At 47.1% G+C, this 19,773-nt stretch overlaps 1 protein-coding gene across 4 annotated transcripts in view; it reads right to left on the bottom strand.

Annotated features, from left to right (window-relative positions):
* ATG7 (autophagy related 7) overlaps positions 1 to 19,773 on the bottom strand; it is a 354,904-nt gene that overhangs the window by 301,368 nt on the left and 33,763 nt on the right. For all 4 annotated transcript variants that reach the window (XR_012231861.1, XM_073574239.1, XM_073574238.1 and 1 more), the window contains exon 6: positions 837 to 953. Coding sequence is in view for 3 of the 4 variants with exons in the window: in XM_073574239.1 (XP_073430340.1) it covers positions 837 to 953 (117 nt within the window). In the remaining variant the exon portion in view is untranslated. The remainder of the gene's footprint in view (positions 1 to 836; positions 954 to 19,773) is intronic.

Genomic DNA, 19,773 nt, shown 5'->3' with positions numbered 1-19,773 from the left:
ATATATATGCAAAAAAAAAAAAAATGGAAGAATGGCAGACCATTCGGAAAAATGAATGAGAACCAACAGAGGAAAAACCAAATAAAAGTCATGACACAATAAACAAGGGGTGACAGATAAACCACCTTTATTAAAGCAATTGGTGAAATGGTGGCACAACTAATGGAGGTGCCCGCACATACAAAAGCATAAATTAATGGAAAGTAAACACATTAAAAAGTACAGAACAAAAACATGTAGAGGCAATTGGTAAATCACACCAATTGCTTTAATATAGGCACTTCATTTTTCACCCCTTTTTTACCGTGTCGTGACTAGAGATGAGCGACTTTGCCTTTTTTAGGGTCGAGTCGGGTTTCATGAAACCCGACTTTCTCCAAAGTCGAGCCAAACGAAATCGGCCAACTATCGGGAAAAGTCGAAGGTCCGACTGAAGCACGAAACCCAATGCAAGTCAATGGGGAAGCAAAGTCGGCAGGGAGTGGAGGACAGGAAACACCTACTTGCCGGACCGCTTTTTTAAAGTGCGCAAAATCTCTCTCTCCCCCCTCCGGACGCTGCACATGTCATCTCGTTGCCCACAGTGTACGTCCTTGCTCAGTGCTGAAAAAAGTCACGTGCAAGCATTCTGGGAAATCCGACTTTGGTGCTAGTTTTGCCGACCGCATGGCCGACGTCACGCTGTGGTCGGGTTTCGGTCGGCGAAACCCGACTTTGCCATAAGTCAGCGACTTATGAATCTGGCCGACCTGTTTTGCTCAACTCCAGTCGTGACCTATATTCAGTTTTTCCTCTGTTGGTTCTCACACCTGAATGTTTGAAGACAAGAACTTTACCTGAGTTTTGGAGAACTTTTCACCAATAGACACTGGTGGTGTAATCAGTTCTATCCCATCGGAAAGGCACAATGCAGGAAAACAAAACCAGTAATAGAAATAATACCTCTTTAAATCCTGCAACAAAACAAAGTCGTAATACAAGAAAACGTCAAAAATGAATTTCATTTTAGCAATGTCCACACTGATGAGACTAATCTGATTCTAAATGAAAGAAGCACTCACATCAAAATTTGTATCCTCTTAATATATTGCAGCCATCATATTATATAGCATTATGCACTTACAATTGTTAATTTCCCCTTTCTACCCAGATATTTGTTCTCTTTTCTCTGCTCTGTGTAGAAACAGGAAGTCTCTTGTCCCTCCATTTATCATTCCCCTCTTCAGCTCCTGACCCAGCTGTTTCCTCTTTCCCAGTTAATGCTTCTCTTTTCCATTAAGTCTATGACATCATGTGATTAAAAACTGCCTAGCGGAAACCTATTTAGAAACAGGAGGTCAAGCTTCCCTGTATGAGCCATGAGTCACTGCGAAAGTCGCTGGGGGGGGGGGGGGGGGAGGGAACAGCTGGGTCAGGAGTTGAAGAGGGGAATTATAAATGCAGGGAAAATAGACTGCTTCTGCATAGAGCAGAGAAAAGAGAACAAATAACTGGGTAGAAGGGCAAAATTAGCAATTGTAAGTACACAGTGCTATATAATGAGGACTTCAGTATATCAAGAGGATAAAAACTTTGCTGGAAGGCTGAGTGCTACCTTAGGGTGTGTGCGCACGCTGCGGATTCTGCTGCGGATTGATCCGCGCGGATTTATCAAAATCCACAGGTAAATCCACAGGTCAAAAGACCTGCAGTTTATCTGCGGGTTAGCCTGCGGTTTATCACCTCTACAATGGAGGAGATGGTAATCTGCAGCGGAAGCCGCAGAAAGAATTGACATGTTCATTTTTTCTGCGGATTAGAAACCGCAGCAAATCCGCGTGGAAAAATCCGCACCGTCTGCACTGCGGTTTCCATTTCCCATAGGGTATTATAGTACTGTACAACGCAGAAGAAACTGCTGCGGATCCGCAGGGCCAAAACCGCTGCGGATCCGCAGCAGAATCCACAGCGTGTGCACACACCCTTAAACATGCATGTGTTGTCTAGGAGTTGTCTATTGCAAAAAAAAATACAAAACTGTAATAAATAAAAACAATATGAGTGAATGTACGGTACTTTAATATACATCTTAAAGATGTCCCGATCTTCAGCTAGAAGTTCTTGTTCCAGATCCTAAAAGATCGCTTTTTGGTTTGTACCTGACAGTACAGATTTTCCCGTGGTGCCTTATGATCAGTGCTGTGTGAGGCGTGAAGGGGGCTGGCTGACTGACTGCTCAGTTCATTACCTAAGCCAATCCCCTTCACTGTCAAGGCTGATATCTAGCTAGAAAAGAGGGCTGAAGGTTATCAAGAATTTTTTCATTGGCAGGAGGTGAGGAAACAAGTTTATTAAAACAAAACAAAAACTTAAATTGTAGTTTGTCAGCACAAAATGGCTGTTCAAACCAAGCACAGGTGCACATTTTCACCCCTTATAGTGGCCAGGCACTTCCCACTAATTGTTTCACATCCATCTCAAGTCTTTTCTGGCTCCAGTAAAGTCAGACCTGTCAATTAAGGAAAAATAGGGCAGAAATAGATGGAAAAACAACAGGTGGGAAGATGCACTGAACGGTCTGGCAGTGCCAAAGTTTCACTGAATCACTGTGCTTGGTCTGAACAGTCATTCTGTTCAGAATCCATTCAAAAGGGATTTATATCAGCACAGGAAAACTTTTCAAAACAAGCTTGTTTCTTCTCCAACACTACCTCCCTCTTTGATTGACACCTCTGGCCTTATAGAGCAAGAAAAGGTGGGAGAGAGATAGAAGACTAGTTTTTGGGAAGATGCACCCAATAAAGTGGCCATGCCAATGGTTTGGAGAGAGTTTGGACAATCATTTTGTGCTTCCAGATTCTAGTACAGGGACAGAATGACTGGTCAAACCAAGTGAAGAAACTAGGTGCATCATGATGTGGCCATAACAGTTCAGCGAACCTACTTGTTATCAATTTATCTCTACGAAGCCAGAGCTGTCAATCAAAGATGAGGTGAGGGTGGAGACATAGGGGAAAGCAAGTTGGTGGGAAGGGTTTGGCCGCACCTTGATGCGCCAAGAGACTGTGCTTGGCTGGAACAGTAAATTTGCAATGACAGAGTCCCTATAACTACCAGGATGAACGTTCTTTCTTCTTATAAGATGTGTGGATTATTTACTATCATAAAATGCAATAATATATTCATCCGGCATAACACAACTGCTAAAAATATCGGCAAGAGGCAATTGGGAACCTTTTCTATATGCAGGTTCACACTGCGGCCCCCTCTGAGTCACCGGTCTATGACCCCTCTGCCTTTACAAAAGTTTATTAAAAGTCTTTTGTTGACCCACATTTTCATGCGCCAAGCTGATACGAACTGTCAAAGGTGAAGAGGGGGAAAGGAAAAAAAAATGCTCCAGAGATTAATATCAGAGCAGTTATGAAGCGATTTGTCAGGGAATAACCTTTACGGAATACAACAGCCGGCGCTCCGGGGAACTTTCACGTCGAGCATATTAAAAATGTCATGATTTAAGCTCCAAAATAACAGGCGGAATATATTAGGAGCGCTCTGCGATCAGCATACAATTAATAAGACGTATTGTTTGTATGCCAGATTATTCAATTATACACTGCAGATCTCTGTTCTGGGGCACAAAGAAGCTCCAGAAGAAATGAGATTAAAACGGGCCCAGGTCAGTCTTCTCACAGAGTTACAAAAAAGTTGATTGCACCTTATAAAAAATAAATAAACAAAAAAGAAAATAAAAAAATCAGACAACTAAATCCCATAATCAGGGCAATCACAGCAGATCTAGCAGAATAAAACCAAATAATATTCCCAAATACGTATTATTTATTACAAAAAATCGTCTTGTGGATAGAAAATACACATTGTACTGCTGTCTAATATATTTAATAATTTATGGAGATAACAAAAAATACTTTTTCCATTTTGAAAAAGTGATCAGGGTTGAAGGATGAAGGAGAGCATGCATCTCAGATACGCGTTGGATTGTACGTGGACCTTAGTATTGAGGCGTCACATGGAGTGGTTACCGGCCGGGCACATTCTACTAAATATTCTGGCTGAATGATTGCTGGACCTATGCAAAAACTACTGTCATCATTTTCAAAATTAAAATGAGTCCTTATTGGATTATTAGCACTGGAACATTTTGTATTTCAGTTAGGCCATTATTTGATTCCATATATTTTAGTTAATCACGATGTATTGATAGATTTGGAAGTCTAAGGGCAGGTGCAGACGGCTGTATATTCTGTAATCTGAGAGAATAGAGTCAATTATGCAAATCACACTCTGATCCGTGTGTGCTCACATTGTGAACCCATTCTCTCAGATGGAGAGAAGATTGATAAAAATATTTTTGCCATCTTCTCCATTCTGTAAGTCTATGGAAATTGGACTGCACTCGGATGACATCCGAGTGCAGTCCAAAGTTTTCCACGACATGAATTGCATGGCTAAGTGCGATCTGAACATCAGATCAAACTCAAGCATGCAGCGATTGTTTACCCAGACCGGCTTTGAACGAGAAGCAAAAAAAAAAAAAATTTCAGACTTGTGCATGAACTCATATCTTAACATTAATGTGCAGTCGGTTTGCGCTCGGACCAAGAAATATGGTTGTCTGCACCTAGCTTAAGGATAAGAAAATTACCTATAGTCTAAGTCAGGTTTTTAATTAAATGTATTTTTCTGGCATTGAAAATGTATATATATATCTAATATATAAAGCTCAAAGTGTGTGTGTGTGTGTGTGTGTGTGTGTGTGTGTGTGTGTGTGTCCGGGATAGGCATCCGCGCCACAAAATTTGGCACAGTCACACGTCTGGACCCCGAGAGCGTCCTAAGCTATGTTGTGAGGCAAAATTTTAACCCTGTGCGTTCCAATTCACTAAACAATTTTGCCCCTATCTACATACTGGGGGAAAAAGTGTGTGTGCGTCAAGCCCCGCCCCTCATTATGATGTCACAATGCCCCTATTTGCATACTGGGGAAGCAGTGTGTGCGTATCAAGCCCCGCCCCTAATTATAATGTCACAATGGTTGCCATGACGACGCTGATGTCATCAAAGGTTGCAAGCCCCGCCGCCGCTCATTATGATGTCATAATGGTTGACTATGGAATGGAGGATGTGTGATGGGTATATGGGCACCGGACTATGGGATGGAGGATATGTATGATGGGTATATGGGCACCAGACTATGGGATGGAGGATATGTATGACTGGTATATGGGCACCAGACTATGGGATGGAGGATATGTATGATGGGTATATGGGCATGGGACTATGAGATGGAGACTATGTATGATGGGTATATGGGCATGGGACTATGGGATGGAGGATATGTATGATGGGTATATGGGCACGGGCCTATGGGATGGAGGATAATTATAATTTGCTATAACTAACCACAGTTAGTTACTATGCCCGGGCAGCGACAGGCTCTTCAGCTAAAATATATACAGTGCCTACAAGTAGTATTCAACCCCCTGCAGATTTATCAGGTTTACACATTCGGAATTAACTTGGCATTGTGACATTTGGACTGTAGATCAGCCTGGAAGTGTGAAATGCACTGCAGCAAAAAAGAATGTTATTTCTTTGTTTAATTTTTTTTTAAATTGTGAAAAGTTTATTCAGAGGGTCATTTATTATTCAACCCCTCAAACCACCAGAATTCTGTTTGGTTCCCCTAAAGTATTAAGAAGTATTTCAGGCACAAAGAACAATGAGCTTCACATGTTTGGATTAATTATCTCTTTTTCCAGCCTTTTCTGACTATTTAAGACCCTCCCCAAACTTGTGAACAGCACTCATACATGGTCAACATGGGAAAGACAAAGGAGCATTCCAATTTCCAAGGCCATCAGAGACAAGATCGTGGAGGGTCACAAGGCTGCCAAGGGGTACAAAACCCTTTCCAAGGAGTTGGGCCTACCTGTCTCCACTGTTGGGAGCATCATCCGGAAGTGGAAGGCTTATGGAACTACTGTTAGCCTTCCACGGCCTGGACAGCCTTTGAAAGTTTCCTCCCGTGCCGAGGCCAGGCTTGTCCGAAGAGTCAAGGCTAACCCAAGGACAACAAGGAAGGAGCTCCGGGAAGATCTCGTGGCAGTGGGGACATTGGTTTCAGTCAATACCATAAGTAACGTACTCCACCGTAATGGTCTCCGTTCCAGACGAGCCAGTAAGGTACCTTTACTTTCAAAGCGTCATGTCAAGGCTCGTCTACAGTTTGCTCATGATCACTTGGAGGACTCTGAGACAGACTGGTTCAAGGTTCTCTGGTCTGATGAGACCAAGATCGAGATCTTTGGTGCCAACCACACACGTGACGTTTGGAGACTGGATGGCACTGCATACGACCCCAAGAATACCATCCCTACAGTCAAGCATGGTGGTGGCAGCATCATGCTGTGGGGCTGTTTCTCAGCCAAGGGGCCTGGCCATCTGGTCCGCATCCATGGGAAGATGGATAGCACGGCCTAGCTGGAGATTTTGGCCAAGAACCTCCGCTCCTCCATCAAGGTTCTTAAGATGGGTCGTCATTTCATCTTTCAACAAGACAACGACCCAAAGCACACAGCCAAGAAAACCAAGGCCTGGTTCAAGAGGCAAAAAATCAAGGTGTTGGAGTGGCCTAGTCAGTCTCCTGACCTTAACCCAATTGAAAACTTGTGGATGGAGCTCAAGATTAAAGTCCACATGAGACACCCAAAGAACCTAGATAACTTGGAGAAGATCTGCATGGAGGAGTGGGCCAAGATAACTCCAGAGACCTGTGCCGGCCTGATCAGGTCTTATAAAAGACGATTATTAGCTGTAATTGCAAACAAGGGTTATTCCACAAAATATTAAACCTAGGGGTTGAATAATAATTGACCCACACTTGTACGTTTAAAATTTATTAAAATTTAACTGAGCAACATAACTTTTTGGTTTGTAAGATTTATGCATCTGTTAATAAACCCTGCTCTTGTGTGAAGTTTGAAGGCTCTATCTTATTTGCATCTTATCAAACCTGCTAAATCTGCAGGGGGTTGAATACTACTTGTAGGCACTGTATATATACATACATACATATATATATATATATATATATATATATATATATATATATATATATGCACATACATACACAGTCATATGTAAAAGTTTGGGCACCCCTATTAATGCTAACCTTTTTTCTTTATAACAATTTTGGTTTTTGCAACAGCTATTTCAGTTTCATATATCTAATAACTGATGGATTCAGTTATATTTCTGGATTCAAATGAGGTTTATTGTACTAACAGAAAATGTGCAATCTGCATTTAAACAAAATTTGACCGGTGCAAAAGTATGGGCACCCTTATCATTTTCTTGATTTGAACACTCCTAACTACTTTTTACGGACTTCCTGAAGCACTAAATTGGTTTTGTAACCTCATTGAGCTTTGAACTTCATAGCCAGGTGTATCAAATCATGAGAAAAGGTATTTAAGGTGGCCACTTGCAAGTAGTTCTCCTATGAAGAGTGGCATCATGGGCTCCTCAAAACAACTCTCAAATGATCTGAAAACAAAGATTATTCAACATAGCTTTTCAGGGGAAGGATACAAAAAGTTGTCTCAGAGATTTAACCTGTCAGTTTCCACTGTGAGGAACATAGTAAGGAAATGGAAGAACGCAGGTACAGTTCTTGTTAAGCCCAGAAGTGGCAGGCCAAGAAAAATATCAGAAAGGCAGAGAAGAAGAATGGTGAGAACAGTCAAGGACAATCCACAGACCACCTCCAAAGACCGGCAGCATCATCTTGCTGCAGATGGTGTCACTGTGCATCGGTCAACAATACAGCGCACTTTGCACAAGGAGAAGCTGTATGGGAGAGTGATGTGAAAGAAGCCGTTTCTGCAAGCACGCCACAAACAGAGTCGCCTGAGGTATGCAAAAGCACATTTGGACAAGCCAGTTACATTATGGAAGAAGGTCCTGTGGACTGATGAAACAAAGATTGAGTTGTTTGGCCATACAAAAAGGCGTTATGCATGGATGCTGAAAAACACTTGCTACCCACAGTAAAATTTGGTGGAGGTTCCATCATGCTTTGGGGCTGTGTGGCCAATGCCGGCACCGGGAATCTTGTTAAAGTTGAGGGTCGCATGCAGGGGTGGATTAAGGGTAGCCAGGGCCCAGGGCAGTTCAGACTCTGTGGGCCCCCCTCGTCACGTGACGGGGGTCACGAATCGTAGAGCCACACTCTACATAGAGAATAATGGGGCCTCCAGCACCGACCTCCACATAGAGAATAATGGAGCCTCCAGCACCGACCTCCACCCGCAGAGCCACACTCCACATAGAGAATGGAGCCTCCAGATCCGACCTCCACCCGCAGAGCCGCACTCCACATAGAGAATAATGGAGCCTCCAGCACCGACCTCCACCCGCAGAGCCGCACTCCACATAGAGAATAATGGAGCCTCCAGCACCGACCTCCACCCGCAGAGCCTCACTCCACATAGAGAATAATGGAGCCTCCAGCACCGTCCTCCACCCGCAGAGCCGCACTCCACATAGAGAATAATGGAGCCTCCAGCACCTACCTCCACCCGCAGAGCCGCACTCCACATAGAGAATAATGGAGCCTCCAGCACCGACCTCCACCCGCAGAGCCGCACTCCACATAGAGAATAATGGGGCCTCCAGCACCTACCTCCACCCGCAGAGCCGCACTCCACATAGAGAATAATGGAGCCTCCAGCACCGACCTCCACCCGCAGAGCCTCACTCCACATAGAGAATAATGGAGCCTCCAGCACCGACCTCCACCCGCAGAGCCGCACTCCACATAGAGAATAATGGAGCCTCCAGCACCGACCTCCACCCGCAGAGCCGCACTCCACATAGAGAATAATGGGGCCTCCAGCACCTACCTCCACCCGCAGAGCCGCACTCCACATAGAGAATAATGGAGCCTCCAGCACCTACCTCCACCCGCAGAGCCGCACTCCACATAGAGAATAATGGAGCCTCCAGCACTGACCTCCACCCGCAGAGCCTCACTCCACATAGAGAATAATGGAGCCTCCAGCACCGACCTCCACCCGCAGAGCCTCACTCCACATAGAGAATAATGGAGCCTCCAGCACCGACCTCCACCCGCAGAGCCTCACTCCACATAGGTGCTGGAGGCCCCATTATTCCCTACCTCCACCCGCAGAGCCGCACTCCACATACATGGCTGCTCTCAGTGCTCTGTGCTGTGCGCACAGGACCTGTGATGAGGTCACAGGAGGGGAGGAGACAGGGGTCACATGATCGGCGGCCCTGACACGTTACCTCCTGTGATCTCATCACAAGCCTTTGCACGCTACCAGCAGCATCAGCGTTCACGCTACTTGTAGATGCTGCTGGTAGCAGAGCACATAATGCCGCCCACACGGTCACTCACTTTTAGGTGGGGAGAAGATGGAGTGTCATTGCAGCAGCCAGCAGGAATGTGGTGGGGGCCCCCTTAGAAGTTCTTGTGGTGGGGGCCCCGGGGCTGAAGCCCCGCCTGCCCTGCCTATAATCCGGCCCTGCGCGGTGGCGGATTATAATGGGGCAATTTACTGGCCTGGGCTGTGGGCCCCTTAACCCCACTGGGCCCGGGGCAACTGCCCAAATTGACCTCATTATAATCCGCCACTGGTCGCATGGATTCAATTCAGTATCAGCAGATTCTTGACAATAATGTGCAAGAATCAGTGACGAAGTTGAAGTTACGCAGGGGATGGATATTTCAGCAAGACAATGATCCAAAACACCGCTCCAAATCTACTCAGGCATTCATGCAGAGGAACATTTACAATGTTCTGGAATGGCCATCCCAGTCCCCAGACCTGAATATCATTGAACATCTGTGGGATGATTTGAAGCGGGCTGTCCATGCTCAGCGACCATCAAACTTAACTGAATTGGAATTGTTTTGTAAACAGGAATGGTCACAAATACCTTCATCCAGGAACTCATTAATAGCTACAGGAAGCGACTAGAGGCTGTTATTTTTGCAAAAGGAGGATCTACGAAATATTAATGTCACTTTTATGTTGAGGTGCCCATACTTTTGCACCGATCAGATTTTGTTAAAATGCAGATTGCACATTTTCTGTTAGTACAATAAACCTCATTTGAATCCAGAAATATAACTGAGTCCATCAATTATTAGATATATGAAACTGAAATAGCTGTTGCAAAAACCAAAATTGTTATAAAGAAAAAAGGTTAACATTAATAGGGGTGCCCAAACTTTTACATATGACTATATATATATACATATACATACACACACACACAAATTTTTCCAGTTTCATAAAAAAATATTCAGAATTGAGAGTCCTCAGTGGTTGATGCCTTTTAATGGCTACCTGAAAAGATGGTAACACATTGCAAGCTTTCGAGACTACTCAGGTCTCTTCATCAGGATGGACCAATACAAAATCTGAAGAATCACATATTTATACAAAAGACAGCACAGAAATAACGCAATAGATAAGACAAGTGATGTGAAGCGGAATTATCATTATGGTAGAAGGATAGACAAATATTGGAACAGTTCATAGATAAGGAGTCTGGATGTTTTATGATCCTCTGATTGCCATCTGGTTATGTGTTGTGATGCCCACACAAGGTCTTAGGAGCAAATTCCTTAATTGATGTAAAAAGATATAAATCCATGTGACACATTCATTCCAGCATTGAGTGTCAAAGGTCGTCATGAATTTGTACTTACAGACTCTTCTCTCTGTGATGAGAAGTTAGCTTTCAATACCAGTAATGTCATGTCCATGGTGCTGTGATCAGGCATACAAAAATGTTTTGCCACAGGTAGATCCATTCTTTTTTTCTCTTATTGTGTGGCGATGAGAATTCATCCTTGTTCTAAGCTTTTGCTTTTCTATCTACTGGCTAACACGGTACAAAGATATACATCTTTCCTGTATCACTGTTTCATTGCATCCTTTTGGTAAATTCAGAAAATTTAATTTTTTTTCTCATTAATGTACACTCTGCACCTCATCTTGACTGAAAAAAAAAACAACCCAGAAATGTAGAAATTTTTGCAATTTTATTAAAAAAGAAAAACAGAAATATCACATGGTCATAAGTATTCAGACCCTTTGCTCAGACACTCATATTTAAGTCACAAGACCAAGCAATCCAGCCAAACTGAGCAATCGTGGGAGAAGAGCCTTGGTGAGAGAGGAAAAGAAGAACCCCAAGATCACTGTGGCTGAGCTCCACAGATGTAGTAGGGAGATGGGAGAAAGATCTACAAAGTCAACTATCACTGCAGCCCTCCAACAGTCGGGCCTTTATGGCAGAGTGGCCCGACGGAAGCCTCTCCTCAGTGCAAGACATATGAAAGCCCGCATAGAGTTTGCTAAAAAGCACATGAACGACTCCCAAACTATGAGAAATAAGATTCTCTGGTCTGATGAGACAAAGATTGAACTTTTTGGTGACTATTCAAAGCGGTATGTGTGGAGAAACATAGATTTTCGGGAGTACTCACCGTAAAATCCTTTTCTCCGAGACGCTCATTGGGGGACACAGGTACTGTGGGTGTATGCTACCGCCATCTGGAGGCTGACACTAAGTAAACAACACAAGGTTAGCTCCTCCTCCGCGGCATACACCCTCGCCCCGATTACGGGCGGAAACCAGTTTAGTGCAAAAGCAGTCGGAGAACAACGAAAAAAAAAAACAGCCTTAACACAAATAACAATATGTCTGGAAAAGATCCACCCTGACATCAAAAAGAAAAATGCATATTAAATAAATTAGAGCCAACCTTGGCTAATAGGGTGGGTGCTGTGTCCCCCAATGAGCGTCTCGGAGAAAAGGATTTTACGGTGAGTACTCACAAAAATCCATGTTTCTCCTTCGTCTCACTGGGGGACATAGGTACTGTGGGACGTCCTAAAGCAGTCCTTGGGTGGGAGAATGACTCACCAATCCAAGCTACATGCACCTACTGTTCAAAGGTGCGCCACCGCCGCTTGGAGAATTCTTCTACCCAGGCTCGCATCTGACGAAGCCTGAGTATGGACATTATGTTTGGTAAACGTGCAGGCTGGACCAGGTTGCTGCCTTGCACACTTGTTCCGTCGAAGCCTGGTGCCTAAGCGCCCAAGAGGCGCCCACCGCTCGAGTAGAGTGTGCTCTGATCCCTGCTGGGACCGGCGCCCCCCCTGATGGGACCGGCGCCCCCCCTGATGGGGTAGACTTCCTGAATCATTAGACGGATCCATCTGGCTATAGTTGACTTTGAGGCTGCGAGTCCCTTCCTGCGCCCCTGAGGGAGAACGAACAGTGTGTCAGTCTGACAGAAGGATGCCGTCCGCGCCACGTACCTTCTGTGTGCTCTCACCAGGTCTAACGTGTGAAGAGCTTTTTCCACTCGATGTACTGGCGCCGGACAGAATGAGGGCAAGACAATATCCTCATTAACGTGGAATGAGGACACGACCTTTGGCAGAAAGGGGGGAGCTGGTCTGAGCACCACCTTATCCTTGTGGAAGGTGAGAAACGGTTCACGGCAGGACAAGGCCGCCAACTCAGAGACTCACCTAATGGAAGTTACAGCTACCAAGAACACTACTTTCCGGGAAAGGTACGACAACGGAATCTCTTGGAGCGGTTCAAAAGGCGCCTCCTGCAGAACATTCAGGACCAGATTAAGGTCCCAGGCGTCCAGGGTAGGGTGGCACCAAGTGGGAGACTCCCTGGATGAAAGTCCTCACCTGCATATTGGTAGCAATCATTCGCTGAAATAGGATGGACAACGCCGATATCTGTCTCCTAAGGGAGCTCGGAGCCAAACCTGAATCTAGGCCTGACTGGAGAAACGCCAAGATGTTGGGAATCGAAAATGTTAGTGGAGTAAAACGACGATCCCGACACCAAGCAAAGAAGACTTTCCAGGTGTGATGGTAAATTTTCGCCGAGGTCGCCTTCCGGGCGCTAATCATTGTGGCTACCACATTGCGGCTAAACCCCACCTGAGTCAGGATCCAAGATTCAACGGCCATGCCGTCAAACACAGGGCCCCCGAGTTCGGGTGGAAGATCAGACCCTGGGTCAGAAGATCTGGGCGCTCTGGTAGTCGCCATGGGACGTCGGCGAGCAGCTGCATCAGATCTGCGTACCAAGCCTGACGGGGCCAGTCTGGGGCCAGCAGAATTGCTGGAACTCCTTCTGTTTTGATCTTCTTGATGACCCTCGGGAGCAGTGGTAGCGGGGGAAACAAGTATGAAAGGCGAAACTGGTTCCATGGCAGAACCAACGCATCCACCGCGATCGCTCACGGGTCCCGAGATCGAGCGACGAACACGGGCACCTTGGCGTTCACTCTGGATGCCATCAGATCCACATCCGGAGTCCCCCAACGTTGGCAAATCTGCTGGAAGACCTCAGGATGCAACGACCATTCCCCCGCCACGACACCCTGCCGGCTGAGGAAGTCCGCAGCCCAATTTTCTACGCACGGAATGTGGACTGCCGATATCACGGAATGGTTCCTTTCGACCCAGCAGAGCACGTGTCCTACCTCGCGCATGGTTGCTTTGCTGTGTGTGCCCCCCTGGCGATTTACGTAAGCCACCGCCGTGGCGTTGTCCGATTGAATCCGGACCGGACACCCTGCTAAAAGGTGCTGAAAATGCTGCAGTGCCAGCCGAACTGCTCGTATTTCCAACAAGTTGATCAGGAGACGTGCCTCCCACAGCAGCCATCGTCCCTGTGTGGTGACGAAAAACCGCTCCCCAGCCGAGGAGGCTGGCGTCTGTCGTGACCACTAGCCAGTAATCTGGGGGAAAGGGTTTCCACTGCAGAAGGGAGGACATCCTCGTCCACCACTCCAGAGACCGTCTGACCTGCGAGGATAGCCGGCATCGATGATCGAGCGTGAACGGGTTCCTGTCCCAAGATAAGAGAGCGTGCTGTAGGGGGCGAAAATTAAATTGGGCAAACAGAATCGCTTCTATTGCCGCCACCATCTTCCCTAGCACTCTCATCCCAAACCGAATGGTGTGCAGGACTGGCTGCAGAAGTCTCTGGACTCCCTGCCGGAGCGCCAGCGCCTTGTCCTGAGGGAGAATTACCAACCCTCGGGAGGTGTCGAAAATCATCCCTAAAAAAGAAATCCTTTGAGCTGGGACAAGGGATGATTTTTTCCTGTTGACCAACCATCCTAAGCGGGAGAGGGTATCCAGTGTGACACTGACATTCACCTCGCATGCCCGAAATGAAGGGGCCTTGACCAAGAGGTCGTCTATGTATGGCAAGACGACTATGCCCCGCGAGTGTAAGACGGCCATCACGACTGCCATTACCTTTGTAAATACTCTGGGAGCGGTTGCTAGCCTGAAAGGCAGCGCTGCAAACTGGAAATGTCGGCCATTGATGGCGAACCGCAGAAACCTCTGATGCGATGGAAAAATGGGGATGTGCAGGTAGGCATCTTGGATGTCGATCGAGGCCAAGTATTCCCCTTGTCCCATGGCCGATATAACTGATCGGAGAGATTCCATTCTGAAATATTTGATCCTGATGAACCTGTTCAGGAGCTTCAGGTCCAGAACCAGCCTGACTGTCCTCTCCCTTTTTGGGGACCACAAACAGATTGGAATAAAAACCCTGCCCCCTCTCGTGCTCTGGTACGGGAATAATGACTCTGTTGCACTGATGTGAGTTGATGGCCCCTAGCAACGCCCTTGTCCGGGGCAGAAAAAATCATTTCGGGGGAGACCTGAAAAACTCTCTTGTATCCTGCGGACACAAGTTCCGCCGCCCATGATTCGTGTGCTATCGTGACCCAGACCTGGCGAAAGCAGAGCAGGCGGCCGCCAAAAAGTGCTCTGAGTCATTTGGCTAAGGGTCTCTGGGCCCTGGCTCCTCTTGTCCTGGGCTGGCGAGCACGCATTCTCCCCAATGGGTTGGCTCTATATGAGTACTGTCGCTCCCTATCCTGGTTGGAACGCCCTGGAGCGGCAGAGCTGGCCGTTGCCATCCACCCGGGGGTTGCGAAAGGCCCAAAACCGAGCCTGAGGCTGGCAAAACGGTTGTTTGACCTTTTGTATCGGGAGGAAGCCGCTTTTTCCCCCGGTAGCGTCGAAGATGAGCCGATCTAACTTTTCTCCGAACAAACGGCCACCCTGATAAGGCAGGGAAGTCAAAGACTTCTAGGAAATTGAATCGGCCCGTCATGTTCTTAACCATAGGGCCCTCCTAATGGCTACCGCATTTGCGGCCGCTATAGCCGCACAATTGGCCACATCCAAGGAAGCGTTAAGTAGTCACCGGCCATCGCGATTTGACTCGCAATCTCTGCTACCTCTGCCGGCAGGTCTCTATCCTGCAAGACCTTGCCCAATGAGTCTGACCATGACATCATGGCCTTGGCTACCCACGTTGCCGCGAACGAGGGAGCGAGTGCTGAACCTGATGACTCAAAAACTGAGCGAGCCAATCCTATGAGCCGATCCGTGGGGTCCTTGATAGAAGCACCACTAGGTACCGATAACAAGGATCTCGAGGCCAAGCGTGACACCGGTGGATCCACCACTGGGTATTCTGCCCATTTCTTACGGAGCTCTGGGGCAAACGGATATCTTGCCTCTATCGTTTTCTGCCCCGAGAAACGCCTATCCGGCCGTTCCCTGTGACGCTGCACTATGTCCTCAAATTCTGGGTGGGTGCCAAACACTCTCTGCGGTCGCTTAGCCCCCTTAAAGGATGCCTTATGGACTGAGGCCAAAGCGACGTCATCCTCAACTCCCAGTGTCTGATTAACGGCATCAATGAGGCTGTTAACTGTTTCCCAGGACTCCAGGGTATCCAGGTCCAGTGGCTCATTCGAGTCATAGTCTGAACTCTGCCCGCTCCCAACACCTGGTGAAGGTGAGCGTGACGCCGAATTTACTGATGCCAAGGCACCTGATGGGCCGGACGACGCCATGAGGGTTCGTTTCCTTTGCGTCTGTCTGGAGCGAGAGCGGCCCCTGCAGGCCGGAGGGTCCTGTGAGGTGGAGGACCCCTCCCAGATCAGCGAGCCACTATCCTTGCTCCTATCTGGGGCATGAAGAGACTCAATTGCCTTTGTTAGCGAAGCCATAGAATGCGATAGGGACAAGGCCCATTCTGGAGGATTTGAATTCCCGGGTTCGATCACGGGGGAGGGCTCCTGGGCGCGTTCGGAGTCGCATGCTTCACATAATTTATTGCCCTGTGCCCGCGGAAATGACGCCCTACAGGCGATGCATGCAGCGTAAAGAAACGCGTGTGCCTTCCCTTTCCCAGCCATATTGTGTCCACCAGGCATTGATGTTGCCCTACTAGGGGCCGTGGAGGGGGAGTAGCCTGGGCTTCTCCTGCTGTCAGTCACTGCTGAGGGCTGCCCGACCGCTGCTTTCTGGCCGCAGCCTATGCTGCCACGAAGCCGGGGCCTCAATTTTATCAGGCGCCCGCTCAGGCCGGTCTGGATTTTTAGTGTCCGCCCGCGACGGGGGTAGCAGCGGGCATTTAGGGAGCCGCACCCTAAGGCCGAAGCCGCGCCAGGCTCGGTGCCTGTTCCGCCGCCACCGCAGCAATCCATCGTGAGGAGAGGCGAGGAGGGGGGGGAAAGGGCGGCCGGAAAAGGACGCGCAGCGCCAGAACCGGCCTGACTGTCTGCACAGCCATCCATCACCTCTGCTGACTAGCGCCGGCCCTGGATGCCGCAGGGCCCTCCCCGACCATCAGCTCCACACCATCTGGACCCTGCATCTCCAGGTAGAAGGGGGGGGCGATATCCTGGATGGTGCAGGCACCCTAGCTCCATCTAACCCCTTCAGGGGGTGAGGAGAGGGACCGTCCGCCGCCTTGCAGCACCGCCGTCTAGCGTTGGTGGAGCAGTGGGGGCCGCACGGACTAATCTTGTGCCTCTGTACAGACCATGGTTTCCATTCCTAGGGGTGGTCAGGGCTAAGTCCGCCATAATGTCCCAAGTCGCGGGAGAGGATACGTGGAGGGACACTCGCACGTGGTCGCTCGTTGATGGTTTGGGGAAATCGGACCCTTTCAATAGGGGCCGTCGCCCCTGTCTAATCTTCATAGCAAAACCAAAAAATAAAAAAAATCTGGGGAAAATGGCCCAGATACGTCCCTCGGTGCGGGAAAGGATACGTGGAGACGATACTCAACACGTGCTCGCCCGTTGTTGGTTTGGGGAGATCGGCCCCTTTCAATAGGGGCCGTCACCCCTGTCTTATCTTCATGGAAAGGGAAGGAAAAAAAAAAAAAAGAAAGTCTGGAGAAACCAGACACGTGTGCCTCCAAAGACACTAAGCAAAAAAACTAGTTTCCGCCCGTAATCAGGGCGAGGGTGTATGCGGCGGCGTAGGAGCTAACATAGTATTGTTTACTTAGTGTCAGCCTCCAGATGGCGGTAGCATACACCCACAGTACCTGTGTCCCCCAATGAGACGAAGGAGAAAACCAGGCACTGCTCATCACCTGCCCAATACAATCCCAACAGTGAAACATGGTGGTGGCAGCGTCCTGCTATGGGCGTGTTTTTCAGCTGCAGGGACAGGTCGACTGGTTGCCATTGAAGGAAACATGAATGCGGCCAAGTACAGAGATATCCTGGGATGAAAACCTCTTCAAGAGTGCTCTGGACCTCAGGTGTGGCAGAAGGTTCACCTTCCAACAAGACAATGACCCTAAGCACACAGCTAAAATAACAAAGGAGTGTCTTCAGAACAACTCTGTGACCATTCTTGACAGGCCCAGCCAGAGCCCTGACCTAAACCCAATTGAGCATCTCTGGAGAGACCTGAAAATGGCTGTCCACCAACATTCAGCATACAACCTGATGGAACTGGAGAGGATCTGCAAGGAAGAATGGCAGAGGATACCCAAATCCAGGTGTGAAGAACTTGTGGCATCATTCCCAAGACGACTCATGGCTGTACTAGCTCAAAAGGGTGCTTCTACTCAATACTGAGCAAAGGGTCTGAATGCTTCTGACCATGTGATATTTCAGTTTTTCTTTTTTAATAAATTTGCAAAAATGTCTAATTTCTGGTTTTCTTTCAGTCAAGTTGGGGTGCAGAGTGTACATTAACCCCTTAAGCCCCTAGGGTGGTTTGCACGTTCATGACCGGACCAATTTTTACAATTCTGACCACTGTCCCTTTATGAGGTAATAACTCTGAAACGCTTCCATGGATCCCGGTGATTCTGAATGTTTTCTCGTGACATATTGTACTTCATGTTAGTGGTAAAATTTCATTCATATAACTTGCGTTTGTGAAAAAAACGGAAGTTTGGCGAAAATTTTGAAAATTTCGCAATTTTCCAACTTTGAATTTTTATGCCCTTAAATCACAGAGATGTGGCACACAAAAAACTTGATAACTAACATTTCCCACATGTTTACTTTACATCAGCACAATTTTGGAACCAAAATTTTTTTTTGTTAGGAAGTTAAGGGTTAAAAATTGACCAGCGATTTCTCATTTTTGCAACACAATTTTATTTTTACGGACAACATCACATTTGAAGCCACTTTGAGGGGTCTATATGATAGAAAATACCAAAATACCCAAAAGTGACACCATTCTAAAAACTGCACCCCTTAAGGTGCTCAAAACCACATTCAAGAAGTTTATTAACCCTTCAGGTGCGTCACACGAACTGTTTGAATATTTAAAAAAGAAAAAATGAACATCTAACTTTTTTTCACAAAAAAAAAAAATTCAGGTTCAATTTTTTTTATTTTACTAAGGGTTACAGGAGAAATTGGACTGCAAAATTTATTGTGCAATTTGTCCTGAGTACGCTGATACCTGATATGTGGGGGGGAACCACTGTTTGGGCGCATGGCAGAGCTCAGAAGGGAAGGAGCGCCGTTTGACTTTTTCAATGCAAAATTGGCTGGAATTCAGATCGGACACCATGTCACGTTTGGAGAGCCCCTGATGTACCTAAACAGTGGAAACCCCCCACAAGTGACCCCATTTTGGAAACTAGACCCCCCAAGGAACGTATCTAGATTTGTGGTGAGAACTTTGAACCCCCAAGGGCTTCACAGAAGTTTATAACATACAACCGTACAATTAAAAAAATCATATTTTTTCCACAAAAATGATCTTTTCACCCTCAATTCTTATTTTTCCAAGGGTAACAGGACCCTAAAAGTTATTGTGCAATTTGTCCCGAGTACGCTGATACCCCACATGTGGGGGTAAACCACTATTTGGGCGCATGGCAGAGCTCGGAAGGGAAGCAGCGCCATTTGACGTTTTTGGCTGGAATTGAGATCGGACACCATGTCGCGATTGGAAAACCCCTGATGTACCAAAACAGTGGAAACCCCCCACAAATGACACCATTTTGGAAACTAGACCCCCCAAGGAACTTATCTAGATGTGTGGTGAGCACTTTGACCCCTCCAGTGCTTCACAGAAGTTTATAACGCCTGGGCGTGAAAATAAAAAAAATCGTATTTTTTCCACAAACATGATCTTTTAGTCCCCAATTTTTTTATTTTCCCAAGGGTACCAGGAGCAATTGGACCCCAAAAGTTGTTGTCCAATTTGTCCCGAGTAGGCTGATACCCCATATGTGGGAGAAAACTACTGTATGGGCACACGTCGGATCTCGGAAGGGAAGTAGTGACATTTTGGAATGCAGACTTTGATGGAATGGTCTGCGGGTGTCATGTGCGTTTGGAGAGCCCCTGATGTACCTAAACTATTGAAACTCCCCACAAGT

The sequence above is a fragment of the Dendrobates tinctorius genome, unplaced genomic scaffold (genome assembly GCF_039654945.1).
Source record: "Dendrobates tinctorius isolate UK_male_01 unplaced genomic scaffold, ASM3965494v1 ptg000038l, whole genome shotgun sequence".
In the NCBI taxonomy this organism is placed as follows: domain Eukaryota; kingdom Metazoa; phylum Chordata; class Amphibia; order Anura; family Dendrobatidae; genus Dendrobates; species Dendrobates tinctorius.
This window is presented reverse-complemented; position numbering and strand designations above follow the sequence as displayed.